Source organism: Alligator sinensis, unplaced genomic scaffold, assembly GCF_000455745.1.
Source record: "Alligator sinensis unplaced genomic scaffold, ASM45574v1 scaffold444_1, whole genome shotgun sequence".
Classification (NCBI taxonomy): Eukaryota; Metazoa; Chordata; order Crocodylia; family Alligatoridae; genus Alligator; species Alligator sinensis.
The window spans coordinates 3,494,990-3,513,092 of record NW_005841886.1 but is presented as its reverse complement, the minus strand read 5'-3'; the positions used below and the strand labels follow the sequence as shown (position 1 = coordinate 3,513,092).

The window sequence follows — 18,103 nt, the reverse complement described above, 5'->3', positions numbered from 1 at the left end:
GGGGGGGGGGGGGGGGGGGGGGGGTTTGGGAAAGGGGAGTTATGCTCTGTGCCTAAGAGGAGTGTGATTGAGCTCACTGCTGCCTCTGGTGCCTCCAAGCATGGTGCTTTCTCCTCACCGTGTAGCTGTATGAGAGAGAAAACCACCCGGGAGAGCTTTGTCCACCCTCCAAGGTTCCTTATAGTTCAATGCAGTCTCCCCTCCCCAGTGGCAGCCTCCCCCCACTCCCATAGGAGGAACTGGCTGGGGGTCACCTCACTCTGCTCAGGACACTCTGGACAGCACAAAAAGATTAGGGCTCCCCACCCCTGGTCAGAACTGCCTGTGCCATAGGGCTCTCAGCCCGGTCTCCAGTGATGAGTGGGGGCATCTGCAGGGAAAGCTCCATGTGGGCAAGGCCTTGGAGAGGGGGGCCAAGGGCAGCAGGATGGGCCTGCAGCTACTGGGTCCCTGTCTGATACAAACACCATGCACTGAGGCAACCAATCCTGGTTCCTTACTAGGTTAACCTGGCTCTATTACAGGGTGCAACAGTGCTGCCAGATCTCACCATTTGATCATGAGCCTTTGTTTTGGGGGTCTTAAAGCCCCCAGCTCTTGAAGTAATGGAATAATGTGAGCATCTCTGCTGTTGTTTGAAGAGCTTCTGATGAAGTGAGCTTCAGCTCATGAAAGCTTGTACTATATAGAAAATCTATTTTGGTTAGTGTATAAGGTACAAAGCAACCCTGCCATCTGTTTGAAAAGAAAATAGCCAATTTCCAGAGCCTGTGGCTGCAGAGAGGAGCCTGGAAATAAGACTCCTAAAGTCTTTACTGCCAAGAGGCCTTTTTTTTTGTCTTAATTGAAAATTATCTCCTGATTTCCAAATGCTCAGGGCCAGAAGGGCTGGTGGTCAAGATCAGTGCCTTGCAGCCACATCACCACTTCACTGCAGTGGAGACTCCAGTAGGCAGGAAACAAAGACAGCCAAGAGACAGATGGACAGACAGAGGGGCCAGGAAAGAGGAGTCCTTCCTCCCTGCTCAGTGGATGGCTGAGATGGGTGCACAGACACACTGATGGCCCCTTTGAGCCAAGCTGCCTGCTCCACTGCTGGCATTGGAGGCTTCATTGGCAAATCTAGGAAAAGAGGAAACATAGAAACCAGCTATCAGTATGTGAGGGCCAGAGCCACTGAGGCAGAGGGAGCAAGGGAATGTGATATGGGCATAGAGGAAAAGAGGTAGCAGAGGCTTGATGAGATGGAAAAGGGACAGGCAAAATGGAATGGGCTTAACCACTCCCTCAGCCAGAGGGAAGGTATGGGCTCCCAGGGCAATGCTGTGGTCAAGGGGCTGATGTGGTCCTAGCTGGGCAGTCTTAAGCCAGGAGTCTCCCTCATTGCTATCTTTAGCTCAGTGCAGCCCCTATGTCGTCCTGCATCCCAGCTTGGTGGCATCTGCTCAGGAAGGACATTGATGAGCTGAGGAGAGGCTCATAGAAGAGCTATGGGAATGAATGACGGGCGGGAAAGTCTGCCTATTGATGAGGAGCTCTAGGGACCTGGAATGGCTTATTGTGGGGAGGCAAAGGAGTGACTCGATGACAGCCTAGATGGAGGGACAGCACTTTGCTGAAGGGCGCCTCTGTCTAGCAGTGGGAGGGAGAACAAGGTCCAGGACCAGGAGTGGAGGCTGGATGTGTTCAGTTCAGCAGCAAGGCGTGAATTTGGGGCCGCAAGGGCAGCTAACTGCTGGAACAATGTGCCGTGGCAGTGGGGGATTCTGCACCATGGGTGACTTGGAAGTCAAGGTGGGGTGTTCGGCTGAGAGCTCTGCTCTTGTTTGAACAGGGCTCAGTTCAGGGGGTCCCTCAGCCTGTGTCACATGGAGGGTCAGAGGGCTGTTGTCTGTGCCCTTGGTCACTCAGGGCAAGTGTGTGTCAAGGGCCTGATCCCGTGGGCTTTCCACAGGGGCGATGAGAGTCCTAAGCCTTTGGCAGGTCCAGGGCCTGGCTTGGGATTGAAAGGAGCCGGTGAGAGAGGGTGCAGGCTGTCTTGGGAAAATGCAGCCAGGAAGGAGGTCTGTGCTGCCTGAGGGGAAAGAGCTCTGACAAGTCAGTGTTCACTTCTGTTCCTTCAAAAATCATTCCCCCCCACACACACACACCTAGGTGATGGAGACATTTTGTAGCACCAGCGAGATGTTCCCTAACCCATTCACACCTCCCATCCAAGGAGGCTAAGGCATTTGAATGGACTGTGTCTCAACCATACTCAGTCACATTTCAGCTTGGCAGAGGGGGAAACTGAGGCACAACTTGACTGAGGCCACAGGGCAAGTCAGTGGCGGGGCTGGGAACACAACACAGAAGCCCTGTGTGTCAGGCTCCTGCTTTAACTACTAGACCACACTCTCCTCCTGAAGGCAGGTGTGGAGCCCAGGAGTCCTGTCACCTGCCCTGATCAGCAAGCCACATTCCCCGCGTTCTCCCAGGCCCCTTGCGCAGGCAGGCAGCAGGTGTACAAAGCAGCTGCCAAGTCCTCCGCCCTGCGGCCTGAAGAGCCAATCTGATCTCCAAGCTATGTCAGGGGCTTGGGGCCAGACCAGGCTTGACCAGTGAAGCCCTTTCTGGTCTTTTGAAAAAGAGCCCTGCTTGCAGGATGCTGGCTGGCCTAGCCACCAAGCTGCAGGGGGTGGGCAGAGCAGGGGCGGGTCTGGCTGCCTGCTCCTGTAGATATACACAGCCAGGCCTGCATGATTAGCATATCTACTGGGGAGAGCCCAGGGCCCCCCTCATTATCATCAAGCTCCAAACTCGCCACACCCGTCCCAGGCGCACAGCTGCCATGGGCCTTGGCAGCTCGTACAAAGAACTGGGAGCCCTCCTGAGTATTTCTAGTGAGGTTTACTAGCCATTAACCCCTGGTGGGCCATGCTGTCCACTCATTCAGGGCCCTGCAATTAAGGCTTTGGTTCAGGAGAGCATTCATGGGCATGGAAATCCTACATGAGGGATATATAGTCTAGGTCCAGCCTTGCTGCAGACTCCCTGTGTGACCTTGGGCAAGTTACTTAGCATCTCTGTGCCTGCAGTTCCTAGTGGTCCTCCAGATGGTACAGATCTGCTCATGGGGTGCCCTGATGTCCCTCTCACCCTTCTGAGGTGCACGGAGACCATGGGCTTGCTCAAACCATGCCCATAAAACAGCAGCATTAATGTTCTTCTGGATTACTGCAATATCTAATTGCTTTCTAAACAGTTATTGTTCTCACAAGGCTCCTGATGAGGCCCAGAGTGACTGAACCCAAAATTACCTGCTGGTTTGGGTGTCTAGTTGGAGGCACCTTGGGCTGGGATTTTCCAGATGGTTCATGATCACACAGCACTGTGTAGGATCAAATCCCAGCACCCGCAGGCTTCTGTTACAGCAGTAAGCACCCAGTACTTCTGCTAATCAGACCCACAGGGTTCACATTGGGCACCAGGAAAATGAGGCATGCACAATTCATGTTTGCTTCTGAGAAGTCTGGTTTAGGTGACTTTTTTTTTTGGTAAAAGTATATGTCTTTACACACACACACACACACACACACACACACACACACACACACACACACACCCCTCTTATGGTCACTGATCATTGCTTCCTTAACCCACAAAGAAAAACTTGCCCAGGATCACATGGGAAGTCTGGCAGAGCCTTGCATAGGATCCAATTTTTCCTCTCCACTGCCTCCACAGACACCCTCCTGTCTCCTCCTGTGAGACCCTGCCTCATCCAGTCCACACCTTTCAGCTTCTTCAGGTGAGGCAGGGTTCCTCAACACAACACCCATCCTATACAGTCTTGATTTTTTTTCTTCAGAGCTGGTCTGTCCCAGGTTCTTAATCATACAGGGGTCCAGGGGAAAAAATAGCATGTCGCCATGTAATTAAAGACTGCAACATAATGCATATGCACAGGGGGGCTACATTAAGGTTGCACAAGCAGCCTTACTGCTGGGATTTCCTCATGTTGGAATGCTAGTGTGTGTGTGCATGTGTCTGTATGCACACACATAGGCAGGCACAGGCACATCATTTCCAAAGTTTTGAAAAAACAAGCTCATAAAACAGCAGTTCCATCCTATGGCATCGTACTGAGACCCATCTGGGTCACCAGCAGAGCTGGAATCTTTAGCTCTATGGCACAAACTTGTGCCACATAAGATAAGAGGGTAACTGTTAGCAGTAGTGCATAAGAACATAAAAACTGCTGTTAACTGGGTTAGACCATGCCTAGCCCCCTGCTCACAGTGGCAGAGAACAGATGCTGAAGGGGAGAGCAGGTTTTCATCCTCCATGTGGACCAAGGGGATGGGACCTTTTACTTGTACGTCTCAGATAATCACTGACAGCAGAGGTGTGGGAAGACTCAGGAATGTTGGCTGCTATTGCAGGCTCTGGATGGGAGTGGTCTCCAGTGGCCACGGACTCTTCTGCCCATCCCCTTCCAGCTTGATCTTTTCTGCCCCATTCCCTCCAATCTGCCCCCATCCTAGTCCGGTTTTTACCTCCTCTCTGGCTCCTTGTCCCCCACTCTGAGGCAATCCCAGTCCCCAGGCCTCAGGCTTCCCATGTGAGGCCCAGTCTCCCTGCCTGGTCAGTTCCAGTTCTTCCCTGTACCTTGGCTCCTCCTTAGATCTCTCTCCATCTTAACTCCACATCTCCTTGCTCACTCCTTTCCCACTCTCCTCTACAAGCTCCTCACCTGATCTCACTCCCCCCACCTCCAACAACCACATCACAATTTTCCACATCCCCATCCCTGGCCCCCTACCCCAGGCTCTTTATCCAGACACTCCCAGTCCCTCCACCACATCATCATCAGTGTCCCCTCCACCCCACCTGCACCCTTGTCACTAGTCCTCCCACTGCCAGTCTGGCTCTTGTGCACTCCGCCTTCACCAAAGCAGTTTCTCTCTCCCTGCTGCCTGGCCTCTGCCTAGGGGCAAAGAGAGAATAGAAGAAATAGGCTCTCCATTCATGGTTCCACTGTGACTGTCCAGTCCCAGCCCACAGCAGCCCTGCAACTGCAGGGAATTACCTGTTTGATGATCACTGACAGGGGCATGCTGGGTGAGGATGTATTGCCTAGGGATTTTAGCAGCAAAGCTCTAATAAGTCTCTATTGAGCATGTGCCAACTCTGCTATTTCACATGTTTACAGCTTAGCCACGTTGATACAGATGTTCAGGAGGAAGGTAAAAGGCCCTTGACAAAAGGCATCTCTTCCAACAAAGCCCATGTCCCTTGCCTGAACTATGGGATGGCTACAGTATTTCAGGGAACAGGGACAAAACAACACAGCTTTGTCAGGACATGCCAACAAACCCCCAAACTTGATGCTTAGGGACCAAGCATCAGCTCAGCCCTCCAGCAGGCTCATGAAAGAAGGCAGAGGAGATTGTCAAGAAAAGGGGCTTCACAAGGGAAAGGCCTTGTACCAGTGGCCCCTGATTGGATCCACTTGCCTATATAAGGCTTCATGTTCCCTAGGGAAGCTGTTTGTACAGCAAGGTTCTTGCTGTCCTTGGGCTGCTCTGCTGCTTCCCTGTCTTTGCACCTAACTCTAGATCTGACCACTTGTTGCTGACCCTGCTCAGACTTCAACCTCTGCCTCTCCCTCATGTTTCAGATTGCTGGGACTCAGCCCTCACAGATATCTGACTTGGCTTGCTCCCTAGCTTTGCTCTGTCTAACATTTCAGCCCTAGCTCAGACTCTGACCCTCTGGCTTTGACCCCAGCTACCCCTCAGACCTCAGCTAACAGCTTGTGCAAACCACCAGCCAGACCACCTACATCTCACAGTATGTGACAGTTTGTTTGTACCCTACCTGGACAAGGGGACTGATACCCATAGGATGGATCCTGCAGATCAGCCCCTGCTGCCAGACCCTCTTCAAATGGGAGCTAACAGCTCTTCAGAAACAGCTAACCCAGTTGGAGCAGGCAAATCATGCCTTGCGGGGCCAAGCTAGCCAGCTAGCTGCAGAAAACTAGGACCTGGGATCTGTTGGCCCAGGTAGATGACGACCACTGGCATTTACAAAACCATGTATGGCAGCTGCAAATGACTCCTTCCAGGGACATTCACCAGACCCGCATCTAGTGACCCTGCTGCCCCTCCCCGTCCAATTTGATGGAGACCATCAGTGTTTCTGGGGCTTTGTGGATTGGTGCCACCTCTTGTTTCTGACATGCCTTCATATGTATGCCAGTGATCAAGCCAAGATGGCCTTAGTTACAGTATTAGTCTATTAACAGAGGATGGCCTGGATTGGGCCTCCCTGATATTAGAGAAGAGCAGCTTGATACTGAGGGACTGGGAGTGGGGGGCATTCCTTGGGACATGTCTGCAATGTTTGATTACTCCCATCAGGCCTGCATAGTGAAAACAGCCCTGAGGAAACTGTGTCAAGGTTCAGGCACAGTTGTATCCCACACTTTTGCCATTATGCAGCTGATGCAGACAGGAATGAAGCCATCCAGCTATGCCAATCCCAGGGGGAGCTTTGAGAGCAAGTCAAGAATGAGTTGGCCGATGTAGAGACACCCTCCAGCCTAAGTGCCTTGATGGACTTGGTCATCTGAATTGACAACAGGCTATAGGAGTTTTAAGAGAAGAAAGGGTTACTGCATTTGGCTACGCAGCCCCACACCCCATGCTGTGCCACCTGCTCTGAGCCCATGCAGAAGGAGGAGATTCACTGAAGACTCATCCCTAAGGAGTGGGAATGGTGCTGCTAGCACCACTGATGCTTTTAGTGTGGTAAACCTGGGCATACCATTTCCTCCTGTCCAGTCCATAACCTGGGGTGTTTGGGAAACACCAAGGCCCAGGCTTACTGAGTGGGCAGGCCTGGGATCCACCTACCACCTCTCCACGTCAAGGTTTAGCAGGGCCCATTCACTGCTTCACTGTCAAGACCTTCAGCTGCAATTGGTCATATGACCATATCTTCTGGGCCAGTAACACAAGAGACAGTCCCTCTGGGGGTGGACATCCAAGGGCATTGGGAAATACTGAGCTTCAGGATAAACCATTCCCTACATGTTTCCCCTAATTCTGGGGATACCCTGGCTAACTGCACAGCCCCTTTGTGCAATAGAAATCACAGGAGATCAGTTTTTATCTTTGATTACTGCCAGAGATGCTGCTGGAGGGTCTGGGAACCTGTTGCTCAGCCTGCCCCCCCACCCTTCTCTCCGCCCCCACCCCCAAGAGTTTTTGGTGCTTTGATGCTGAGGGTAGAGCTGCCCTCTGAGAGGGCAATAGATCATCCCTCCATGTATAGGGACTATGCTGATTGTTTTTGAAGAAAAGAATGCAGACACCTTTCTCATGCACCAGGACTATGACTGTCTTATTGATCTCCAGCCAAGGGCAAAGATACCCTTAGGGCAAATATATGCCATGTCTGAACTGGAGCTAGCTGCCCTATGTGAGTATCTCCAGGGCTTTATTAGGGAATCCACCTTGCTTGCTGGGGCATTGGTCCTGTTTGTGATAAAGACAGACAGGAGTCTACGCCTCTGTGTTGCTTACCGGGCACTCAGCCAAATTACTGTCCTGAAGAGATATCCCCTGCCCTTTATTCTGAAACTATTGGACTGCCTGAGAGCAGCTCGTTTCTCTACCAAATTGGACCACAGTATGGCCACTTCAACTATCTGGTTATGCCATTCAGTCTGACCAATGTCCTGGCAATGTTTCAGCATCTGATCAAGGATGTATTGTGAGATCTACTTGACCAATTTGTGGTAGCCTACCTCAATGATACCCCGATTTTTCTCAGAGAACCCAGAACAACACACCCAGCATGTCCACATGGTCCTAGAAAGACTACACCAACAAAGATTATATGACAAACTGGAGAAATGCACATTTGATTGGAACACCATTGAGTTTCTGAGATTTGTGCTGTCTCTATACAGCATCAAGCTGGACCCCAAGAAGGTGAAGGCAGTCTGAAGTTGAGCACCCCCATGTTCAGTCTGGGATATGCAATTATTCCTGGGATTTGCAAACTTTTACAGGAAGTTCCTCCCAAATTTGCACAGTTGGTGGCATCCCTCACCGAGCTACTCTGGCATGACTTTCTACTGGTTGACAGAAGCCCAAAGTACCTTTGAGCAGTTGAAAGAAGCCTTTTTATCACTTGGCATCCTGCTGCTCCTGGTGGTCTTACTTGAAGACCATGGTCTGGAACTTCATAACCTCCTACAAGCTCAAATGTCTCCAACAGAAACCCTGTGGGTTACTCCAGTCCCTGGAAACGCCCCCACCAACCCTGGGCTGATGTCTCCATGGGCTTTATAGTAGAGTTGCCCAAAACTGATGGGTTTACCTCCATGCTGATGGTAGTAGACCATTTTACAAAAATGCCACACATCATTCCCTGCAGGGGGTTGCTTGCCACCAAAGAGACAGCACAGCTCTGGGTCACCCACATAATCTGTCTCCATGGACTCCATGAACAGGTAATATCAGAGCCCTTGGGCCTACTCAGGGTACAGTCCCATCTGCCATCTGCATATCACTCCCAATCCAACATATGGAGAGAGTCAATCAAATTCTGGAGCAATACCTTTGGTGCTATGGCAGTTACCACCAGGATTACTAGTCTTCCTTGCTCTACCCGGCAGTTTGCTTACAACAACGCTGACCAGGTTTCTACTAGCCAAAGTCCATTTTTTTGCGGATTATAGTTTCCATCCTCAGCTCTACTTGAGTGCCCACAAGGTCTTCCAACTCTGCAGCATCCAAATGGGCACAACACATTAATGGGATACAAGAGGATTTGAAGAAGCAAGTAAGCCAAGCCAAAGAAAACTATAAACAATTTGCTGACCACTAGCTTCAGCTGGGCTTGACCTATGCCATAGGCCAGAAAGTATGGTTATCCACCTAGCACATACACACAGACAGACCCTCCTGCAAATCGGAACATCAGTTTCTCAGTCTGTACCCAATAGTTCACCAGATTAACCCTGTCATCTACAAACTGAAGTTGCCCTGATCCCTCAAAATTCACCAAGTACATAATACATCCTTCCTGAAGCCATATATAGAAACCTCCCTTCTGCTTAGGACCTGCCAGCTGCCAGCCCCTGTTCACATGCAGGGGAATAAGGAATACATAGTTCAGAACATCTTGGATTAAAAATTCAAACATGGCCAGCTACAGTTCTTGGTGGACTGGGAAGAGTATGGTTTGGAAGACCTGGAAAGAGTATGGTTTGGCACCCAGGAGCCAATAGAGGCTGTACATGCCCCAGCACTACTCCAGGCTTTCCATAAGAAGAACCCAGGAGTACCATGGTCAGCCTGACTGAAAGTCAAGTATAAGGGGTAGAGATAATGTCAGGACCCAGTCCCAAACCCCCAAACCTGGGGCTTAGGAACCAAGCACCAGTTCAGCCTTCTACCAGGACACTGCTCATGGCAGAAGGAAGAGTGGCAAGGAAAGGGGCCTCACTGGGGAAAGGCCTTCTACCACTGGCCCCTGCTTAGCTCAGGCTTCTTGACTGCATCCTCCCACCTATATCAGACTTCCTGTTTCCTGGGGCAGCTGCCTGGACAAAAAAAGCTCCTGTCCTCCTTGGACCATTCTGCTGTTTCCCTGCATTTGCATCCTGACCACCCATTGCTGACCCTGCTCAGACTTCAATCTCCACCTCTGCTTCATGTCTCAGATGGTTGGAACTCGGCTCTCACAGGTATCTAACCTGGCTCGCTCCCTGACCTTGTTCGTCTAGCATTTTGGCTCTGGCTCAGACTCTGACCCTCTAGCTTTGGTCCCAGCTACCCCTCAAACCTCAGGTAATGGCTTGAGCAAGCAACAAGCCAGAACACTTACACTTGGGGTGTGAGAAGTTTCCCTTGATCTCATTCTCAGCTGGCATTTGGAGTCTGAAGTCCTGTAAACAACAAAAAATCATGCTGAGGCAAACCCCCAGCATGGAACACTTCTGCTTCAAAGGTTAAAGTTTGGCCAAGTTATATGAGACCAAAGAGAGTAGCTTATGATGGGGAGCATTGGACAACTTGAGTAATAGGAGATATTGTGAGCCCCACTGCTGAGTCTGATGCGTCTGAGTGAGGTTTTGCTCTTGCACATACATGTGTGTACACACAGTCCCACACTACCAAAGCTTACTGTGCACTTTGATTTTTATTAACTGAATAGCTGTATTCCAGCTATATACTGATAGCCGAATTCCAGGCAGAGATCACCCTGCCCCCTCAGCCCTTCTGGCTTCCCCCAATGATCCTTGTTTGTGCTTGCTTGCCTAACCAGTAAAAGCTCCTGGAAATATGACTCTATCCATTTGTCCTTACTTCACATTAGTTCCACTATGAACCCTGAGCTCCCATGGGGCAAAAATCCCCTTGGAGTCAAATAGCATCAGAACCAGGCCCTCTACACAACACCAGCTCCATCCACACTGTGCCCCTGGTGAGAGGGAGGTGAAAACCTCTGGGTTTTTAGTGCTATTTTGGCACTTAGAGGACCCAGCTTAGGACAAACTAAGCTTCATTGTGCTCGGGGCTGTACAGACATGTTTGCACACGTGCACGCATGCACAAGTGCAGGATCACAAAGATTCTGCCCTGAAGGTCTTGCAATCTAAAGAGCAGAGAAAGGACCATTCTCCTTCTTTCGCAGGGGGAAACTGAGGTGCAAAGAGAGACGGTGACTATCCCTTTTTCCCATAAGGAATTTGGGTCCAGGTTCCTTAGTGCTTGGCGGCAATGCCTCATCCTTCAGTCTAGAAGGCTTTGGTAACTGAAGGCACACATCCCATAATCTAATGCTAAAAGTAAGAGCATGTGTAGTATCCACGCTGTGAAGAAATGGCCCTGGGGCGCAGGGGGCACTGTCTCCTGCTCTTTGATATGCTGCACGTGAGAGGATTTTCTGAGCAAGAGGCTGCATCAGCTGACACAGCCAAGGTGGAGTGCCTCCAGCGCCACAGCCACAGTGCTGCCTGTGCTGTGCTGTGCAGAGCCAGAGGGCTTGTGCAGTCTTTGTCAGGTTGAAAGTACATTTCTGATTTAAATTAAATCTGCATTCAGTCACCCCAGAAGCACAAATGGGAAGGAGCCCATGAGATTTTTTTATTCCAGCAACAAAAATGTGGTTCAGTGCATGGAGTTTTTGACTCATTTAATCACTTGGGCCAGGGGAAAAATCTTGCCTGGCTCTCTAGAATCCTGACTTCTCATCTAAATCCCCCAGGAGCCAAACTTGATATGAATCTGAGCTGACACAATCCCTGCTCCTAACCCTCTCTCTCAAGGCCCCAGCCTGGGATGGAGCCCTGCAACACAGAGACACCCCCACAGAGAGCTCTGCTTGGGGAACAAAAATGTCTCTCCATTCCTTGAAAGACTGGCCCCTGGCAGAGCGCATCCTGTTCCTGTGAGAGGCACAGGGACCAACTGCCTCCCCGATCTCCTCTTCTTTGCTCCATCTCCACCACTGCTGGCTTCTTCCCTTCCCCAGCCCTGCCTGTGGGCTGTCAATTCCTGCGAGCACGTCACCAGTGGAGGGCTGGCCTCCCCACAGGAGGAGGGGAAGGGATTTGTTCAGCATCAGCACCAGCACCAGGGAGAGCTCCCTTTTTTTTGTATTTCTACCCCCCCCTTTATTTTTTAATTGAATTCACACCATCAGCTGGGGAAGAGTGTGGAGGGGGCTGGAGCAGATCTTGTGGGGGGAGAGAGAAAGACAACATTTTACAGTGATCAGATTTGTTTGTGGGGGGGAGCAATTTTGTATTCTGGGTGCAGGGGCGGGGAGGAGTGGGGGTGGGGAGGAATTGGCTGGAGGTTCTGGATCGCCCCTGCTCTGGATGGAATCGAGTTGTATCCAGTCTGCCATGGCTCTGGGGCTCTCCTCCAAGAAAGCATCTTCCAGGAACATTGCAGTGGAAAGGAAGAATCTCATCACCGTCTGCAGGTTGGGGCTGGCTGCATCTTTTGCTCAGGGTGTCTGGGAGGGAGGGAGCGGGGACCTATACCCCCTGGACATCCTAAGATGGAGATGGGTGGGGGGAATGAGACAGAGTGGAAAAAAAGGTGAGGTGGAAGCATGGAATGGGGCAGGGCATGGGGGTGGGGGGATGGAAGAGATGGATGTGGAGGAAATGTGATGGAACTGAGGGCTGGGAGGGGGTGAGACAGAGGGATGTTTTGGATCCTGCCAGCTGTGCCTTCAAGGCAGGGATATTTTTTGTGGGGACCTGCATTTTGCGGGGAGGGTGACAGCCAGAGACCTGAACAGCAGGATTGCAGGGAGGGGCTGGGGAGAATGGAGATGAATGGAAGGGGCTGCAGGGGAAGCTGGCTGAGGATTGCCCTGCTGCACTCAGGAGGGAGGCCAGTGCCATCACAGCAAGCATCGCCCTACTGTTGATTGCTAGCACCCAGGCTGTGGGGATGGGGGTGATGCAGGGAGCAGGGTGGGTGGGGGTTGTGGAAGAGGGACACTGGCAGGGTGCATAATGCTGTGCATGAGACTAATGAGCAGAGTCCCAGGGTGCTCTGGCAACACAAATAAATAACAGCGATACTGATGACATCATTAATTATTGTGGCTGGGAGCAGTGGGAGAAGGTGATGGAGGAGGGAAATAGCTTATTGAGGGGATAGAGGCTGCAGGGGAGGGGCTTTTCCTGTTTTTGCCCCCTCCACCCCCCAACACCCACCCATCCAGTTCACCCTGGAGCTGAGTGGGAGGGGGACTTTGCTAAGGAACAGAGCAGGGACCCAGGCTGCCCAGGTGTGGGGACCAGGAAATGACGTCATGGCAGGCCTGGCTCAAGCATGTTGTTGGGTGGGGGCAGGGGTTGTCATAGCAACATCCTTACCAGGCAGCCCCCCCCCCCCACACACACACACATTGAGTGCAAGGTGGGGTGCTGCAAGGATGGGGTGGGGGGGGGGTTCCCTTATGCCTGGCTGCTGCTTGCTGGGTGGGAATAAAGAAATCATTGTGGCACAGACAGAGTAGACATACCCATGGAGCAGGGCTGTGCCAGGACAGATTCGGCCCTCAATGACACTGCGGTGTGGTCTGGCCTCAACATGAGGGTCTGAGGAGGCTCGTGGTGGAGGGAGCGCTAAACTGGCTTTGCTGGTGGTGTGTATGCCTGGTGGGGTGTGTGCCAGGCCTGGGGAAGCTGTCTTGAGGACTGGACTTAGCTCTCTGTGACCCTTAGACATGGACCGGGCTTGGCTCCTGGCAACGTAGCATGCAGGCCAGACCTTGCATTTGGTGGCATGGCACGTGGGCCAGACTCCATTCTCGGTGACACTGCAGCATGGACTGGACTCTCGGCTATGCCAGGGTACAATGGCACTGCCCCAGGAAGGCATTATTGCAAAGGTCCCATGTTTGTAATGGGGCTGAGACCCATACACCCTTTATGCAGGGGGCAAGGCATGATTTTCTCCCCTCAGGATCTCCCAGATGCCCCTCCTAGCCAGTGCACATTACTGAGAGGGAGATAGCGAAGGCCAGAAGGCCAGAAGCTCCAGCGTGACCCCCTCCAATGCTTCCATTCACCCCCACCCCAGCAATCCTCACCCTGCAGGAATTAGCAGAGGGAGCCCTGTGCTAGGCAAGTTTGTGGACATTGACATGGTCAGTTTGTTGGCTGAGACTGGCTCCAATGGAATTGTTACACCAGAGGCCTTTCCAGACTGGAGAGACTGGAAGAGACTGGGAAGGACCCACAGCCGAGCTTGGCATGTGGTCTGCAGTCCAAGCAGCCCTTCGTTTCAGCGGGAGCTGTGTACTATAGGAATGGCCCGTATTCAGTACCATTGATGCTGGTGGTGCTACAGGAAAGAGGGGTGCCCACACCCCAGGTAACATGGAGAAGCCCCAAACACACCTCCTCAGTGAAGGAGAGGTGCAAGGCACTGAATCAGGCAAAGCCCCGAGTATTGAAGCCTTCATATTGATCTTCCTCTTCCCTTGCAGAAGGGATGGCTCTTCCTGTGCCTTGCCTCATGGAAAACTTGGTGCCTGGTCCCATCAGATTGTGCAGGAAGAGAGCAGAGAGACCCCAGCCAGAGAATGAAGGAGGAGGGCAGCTGCAATGTGCATGTTCAAAGTGTCTGCCTGCCCTCTCAGGTGCTTGTCTGCTCCCCACTATTTGGGTAGCAAGCACTTCACATCCTTTGATGTTTTCAGCTTTACAGCTCTCCTGCAGAGCAGGCCTGAGACACTATTCCCATTCTACAAATGGCAAACTGAAACAGAGAAAAGCTAAGGTGACTCACTCCAGGCCTTGGGACCCCACTCCCAAAAGATGTGTGGCTTGGGGCAGAGGATGCTGAAAGCAGGACACATGAGAGCTGCTTGGAGTGTTTCTGAGCGTTTCTGAGCGTGCTCTTGTCCTTAAACAAGAAGAGTCAGTAAGAGTGGAGATGCTATGAAATGGAAAATACTCCAGGGCCTAAAGAGCAGGTGTCTACCTCTGAGACATACTCACTGTATGAGCACCTTGTGAGCCTAGGGCTGAGCAGATCACTAGACCCCACTACCAAAAGATGTGTGGCTTGGGGCAGAGGATGCTGAAAGCAGGACAAATGAGAGCTGCTTGGGATGCCCAGACGCTCAAATGCACAGACACTCAGCTGCACCACTTGGGAGCATGCCAGAGTGGACATGCCCATCACTGTGTTGGAGTGTTTCTGAGCGTGTTCTTTTCCTTGAACAAGGAAGGGTCAGTAAGAGTGGAGATACTATGAACTGAGCAAAGCTTTGGCTGGTCCTCTTGGGGGAACAACATGCTTTGCTGGGAAAGAGGACCCACAACGCTGTTCATGTAGCACCGTCCTGATCTTCTGTGCAGTGTTTTCAACTGAGCCCTGGATCCTGTTCCCAGCTCTGGCACTGGACTGTTGTGAAACTTTAGGCAAAAAACTAACCCTTGGCTTCATTAGTTTTGATTGCAAACTCATTGCAGATGGGAGATGAACTGTCTCTTACCTTGGGCCTGTGCAGTACCTAGCACAATGTGAACTAAATTCCACCAAGAGAGTCCCTGCTGTACTGTCTTCTTGTCAGCAAAGAGAGAGCTCCTCCTACCCAGAGTCCCATAGTGGAGCTTTGTGCATAGCATGGTGTCCCTGACTGACAGGGAAAGGAAACAAACCCTGGATCTTATATTTTTAATGGGCAAATGCACCATCAGATAATGGATTGCGATTCCTTTGTGTTTTCCAAGAATGACTTCAGTGCCGCCACTTTGCAAAAGGCTTGGTAAATCTCATCTCCTTCCCAGCAGCAATGAACAGCTAGAGTCAAAAGCATGAACACCTACAGTCAATACCTGCTCATTACTCAGGCTATGAAAGGGCTACTCCCTGGCATCAAGCTCTCCTGCAATCTGTGGGGCATTGGGATGATATCACTGCCTGAGTCATGGTTACGTGTCACTGTATTCCTTGGTCCTGGGTTCCAGAGCTCCAAATCAGCAAAATGCTTCAAGCACTGATCTCAAGGTATGGAAAAGATGGATGGCACTAGGCTGGAACTAAGGATTATTCAGGACTGAGGCTGGAACTCAAGAGAGCTAAACTCAGAGAAATATGCCCTGTGGGACCCTAAATCATAGAAGCATAGATAATTGGAGTTGGAAGGGGCCTCAGGAGGTCATCTAGTCCAACCCCCTGCTCAAAGCAGGACCATCCCCAAATATATCATCCCGGCCAAGGCTTTTTGTATAGCCAGGTCTTAAAAATCTCCAAGGATGGAGATTTCACAACCTCTCTGGGTAACCTGTTCCAATGTTTTACTACCCTCCTAGTGAGAAAGTTTTTCCTAATATCTAACCTAAGCTTCCCATGCTGCAACTGAAGACCATTGCTCCTTGTTCTGCCAGAACTGAGAACAGTCTAGCTCCATCCTCTTGGAAACCACACTTCAAGTAGTTGAAGGCTGTTATTAAATACCCCCTCAGTCTTCTCTTCTCTAGACTAAATAAGCCTACTTCCCTCAGCCTTTCTTTAGAAGTCATGTGCACCAGCCCCCTAACCATTTTCATTGCCCGCTGCTAGATAATTTGTCCACATCCTTTCTGTAGCGGGGGCCCAAAACTGGACACAGTACTCCACCTGTAGCCTCACCAGCGCCGCACAGAGGGGAAGAATCACTTCCCTCGATCTGCTGGCAACACTCCTACTAACGCAGCCCAGTATGCTGTTAGCCTTCTTTGTAACAAGGGCAAAGTCATAGTCAGTTTATTGTCCACTGTAACCCCCAGGTCCTTTTCTGCAGCGCTGCTGCCCGGCCAGTCAGCCCCCAGCTTGTACTGGTGCATGGGATTGTTCCATCCTAAGTGCAGGTCCTTGTTGAACCTCATGAGATCTCTTTTGGTCCAGTCTTCCAATTTGTTGAGGTCTCTCTGAATCCTAGCCTTACACTCCAGTATATCTACTACTCCCCTCAGCTTGGTGTCATCTGCAAACTTGCTTCCATCCCATCTTCCAGGTCATTGATGAAGGTACTGAACAAAACCAGCCCCAGGACCAACCCCTGGGGCACTCCACTGGATACTGGCTGCCAACTAGACAATGAGCCATCAACTACTACCCTCTGGACCTGATGATCCAGCCACCTTACAGACCATTCATCTAACCCATACTTCTTTAGCTTGCTTGCAGGAATGTTGTGGGAGATCATATCAAAAGCCTTGCTAAAGTCAAGGTATATCATGTCCACTGCTCTGCCTGCATCCACAGGGCCAGATATCTCATCTAGAAGGCAATCAGGTTGGTGACCTGCCCTTGGTGCATCCATGCTGATTGTGCCTAATCACCTTCTCCTCCATGTGCTTAGAAATGGATTCCTTGAGGATCTGCTCCATGATTTTTCCAGGGACTGAGGTGACCCTGACATTCCCACCTGGATCTTGAGGCTGAGGTCAATTAAAACTAAATGTATGTTCAGATGCTTGGCTAAGAGGGCACTGGAGGTAAGCATGCATTGGACCTCAGTGTACACTGAGTGATGTGCTGAGTTAGCCCCAAATCACAAGTTTTTATCACTTGTGTGAAATGAGGCTTTGATTTTGCCCACCAGGAGCCATCTGCCTGTATCAGACCCAGTGTCCTGTCTCAGACAGTTGGTCCCAGCTGCTTTGGAGAAAGGTACAAGAAAGTCCCTAGTGCACAGGTGCCAAATAATGCAGCCTCATAAGGGTCTCAGTCTAACCTCCAATGGTTAGAGATGGGTTCAGGGCCTCCTGGTCTCATTAACAGTTGTAACTCTGGTCTTCTAGTTAGCCAGAGAAGCACTTGGTCCCTCTTGAAATCTTGCTAAATTTCCTGGGGCAGCGAGTCCTACTGATGAATCATGAGTTCAGGGGCAACCAGCGGGAGGAAGGAAAGAAATATATCTCTTTTTTCAGGTTTGGAATTTATCTCATGATCTCTTCTTTCTGAGACAGCAAGAACAACAGCCCCAGCCCTGCCTTTTCCAGGGTGCTCCTTATTTTATATGTGCATTGCCCCATTTCCTCTGATTTCTTCCCTCCTAAGGGAAGGTAAATCCCGACATTCCCTAGTGCCTCTTGGGTGCCCTGCTATGATCCCTCCATGCAGCAGATGGAGTGCCCAGTGCTACACACGGCCTCTACTCAACCCCCAATCTTACCTGCATGGTCATTCTTCCCATATTAATCTCCCTTCCATTTCTAATGCATCCCAATATTACACTTACTTTTTAGGGTGTGTCTGCACTTGGAGCCATCTCCACTGATGGCCAGACTGACCCCTGCATTGGGATGATGGAGATAAATTAAATTCCTGCAGATCTGGTTGGGCTTGGGCAATTCTTTTGCATCTGACAACTCTGAGCTTCACCTGTCAATATGCTGCCCACTCCATCTACCAAGATTAGGTCACCCTGAAGCCTTCCCACCCTTCTCTGGACCTGAGTGGCCTAAATGCTGATGTCCTCTGCAGGTACTGGTAATCAGTGCTCCACTCCTCACTTCCAGATTATTAATGCGGTCCTCAACAGGGGATCCAGCAGGGCATCCTGAGATTCCTGC

The 18,103-nt window shown here is 51.0% G+C and overlaps 1 protein-coding gene across 2 annotated transcripts in view; it reads left to right on the top strand.

The window, feature by feature from the left end:
• Window positions 1-11,887: 11,887 nt before the first annotated feature.
• The window catches only part of RUNDC3A (RUN domain containing 3A), a 21,781-nt gene continuing 15,565 nt past the window's right edge, over window positions 11,888-18,103 (top strand). For both annotated transcript variants that reach the window (XM_014516990.2, XM_006017849.2), the window contains exon 1: window positions 11,888-11,994. In XM_014516990.2, coding sequence (XP_014372476.1) covers window positions 11,888-11,994 — 107 coding nt within the window. The remainder of the gene's footprint in view (window positions 11,995-18,103) is intronic.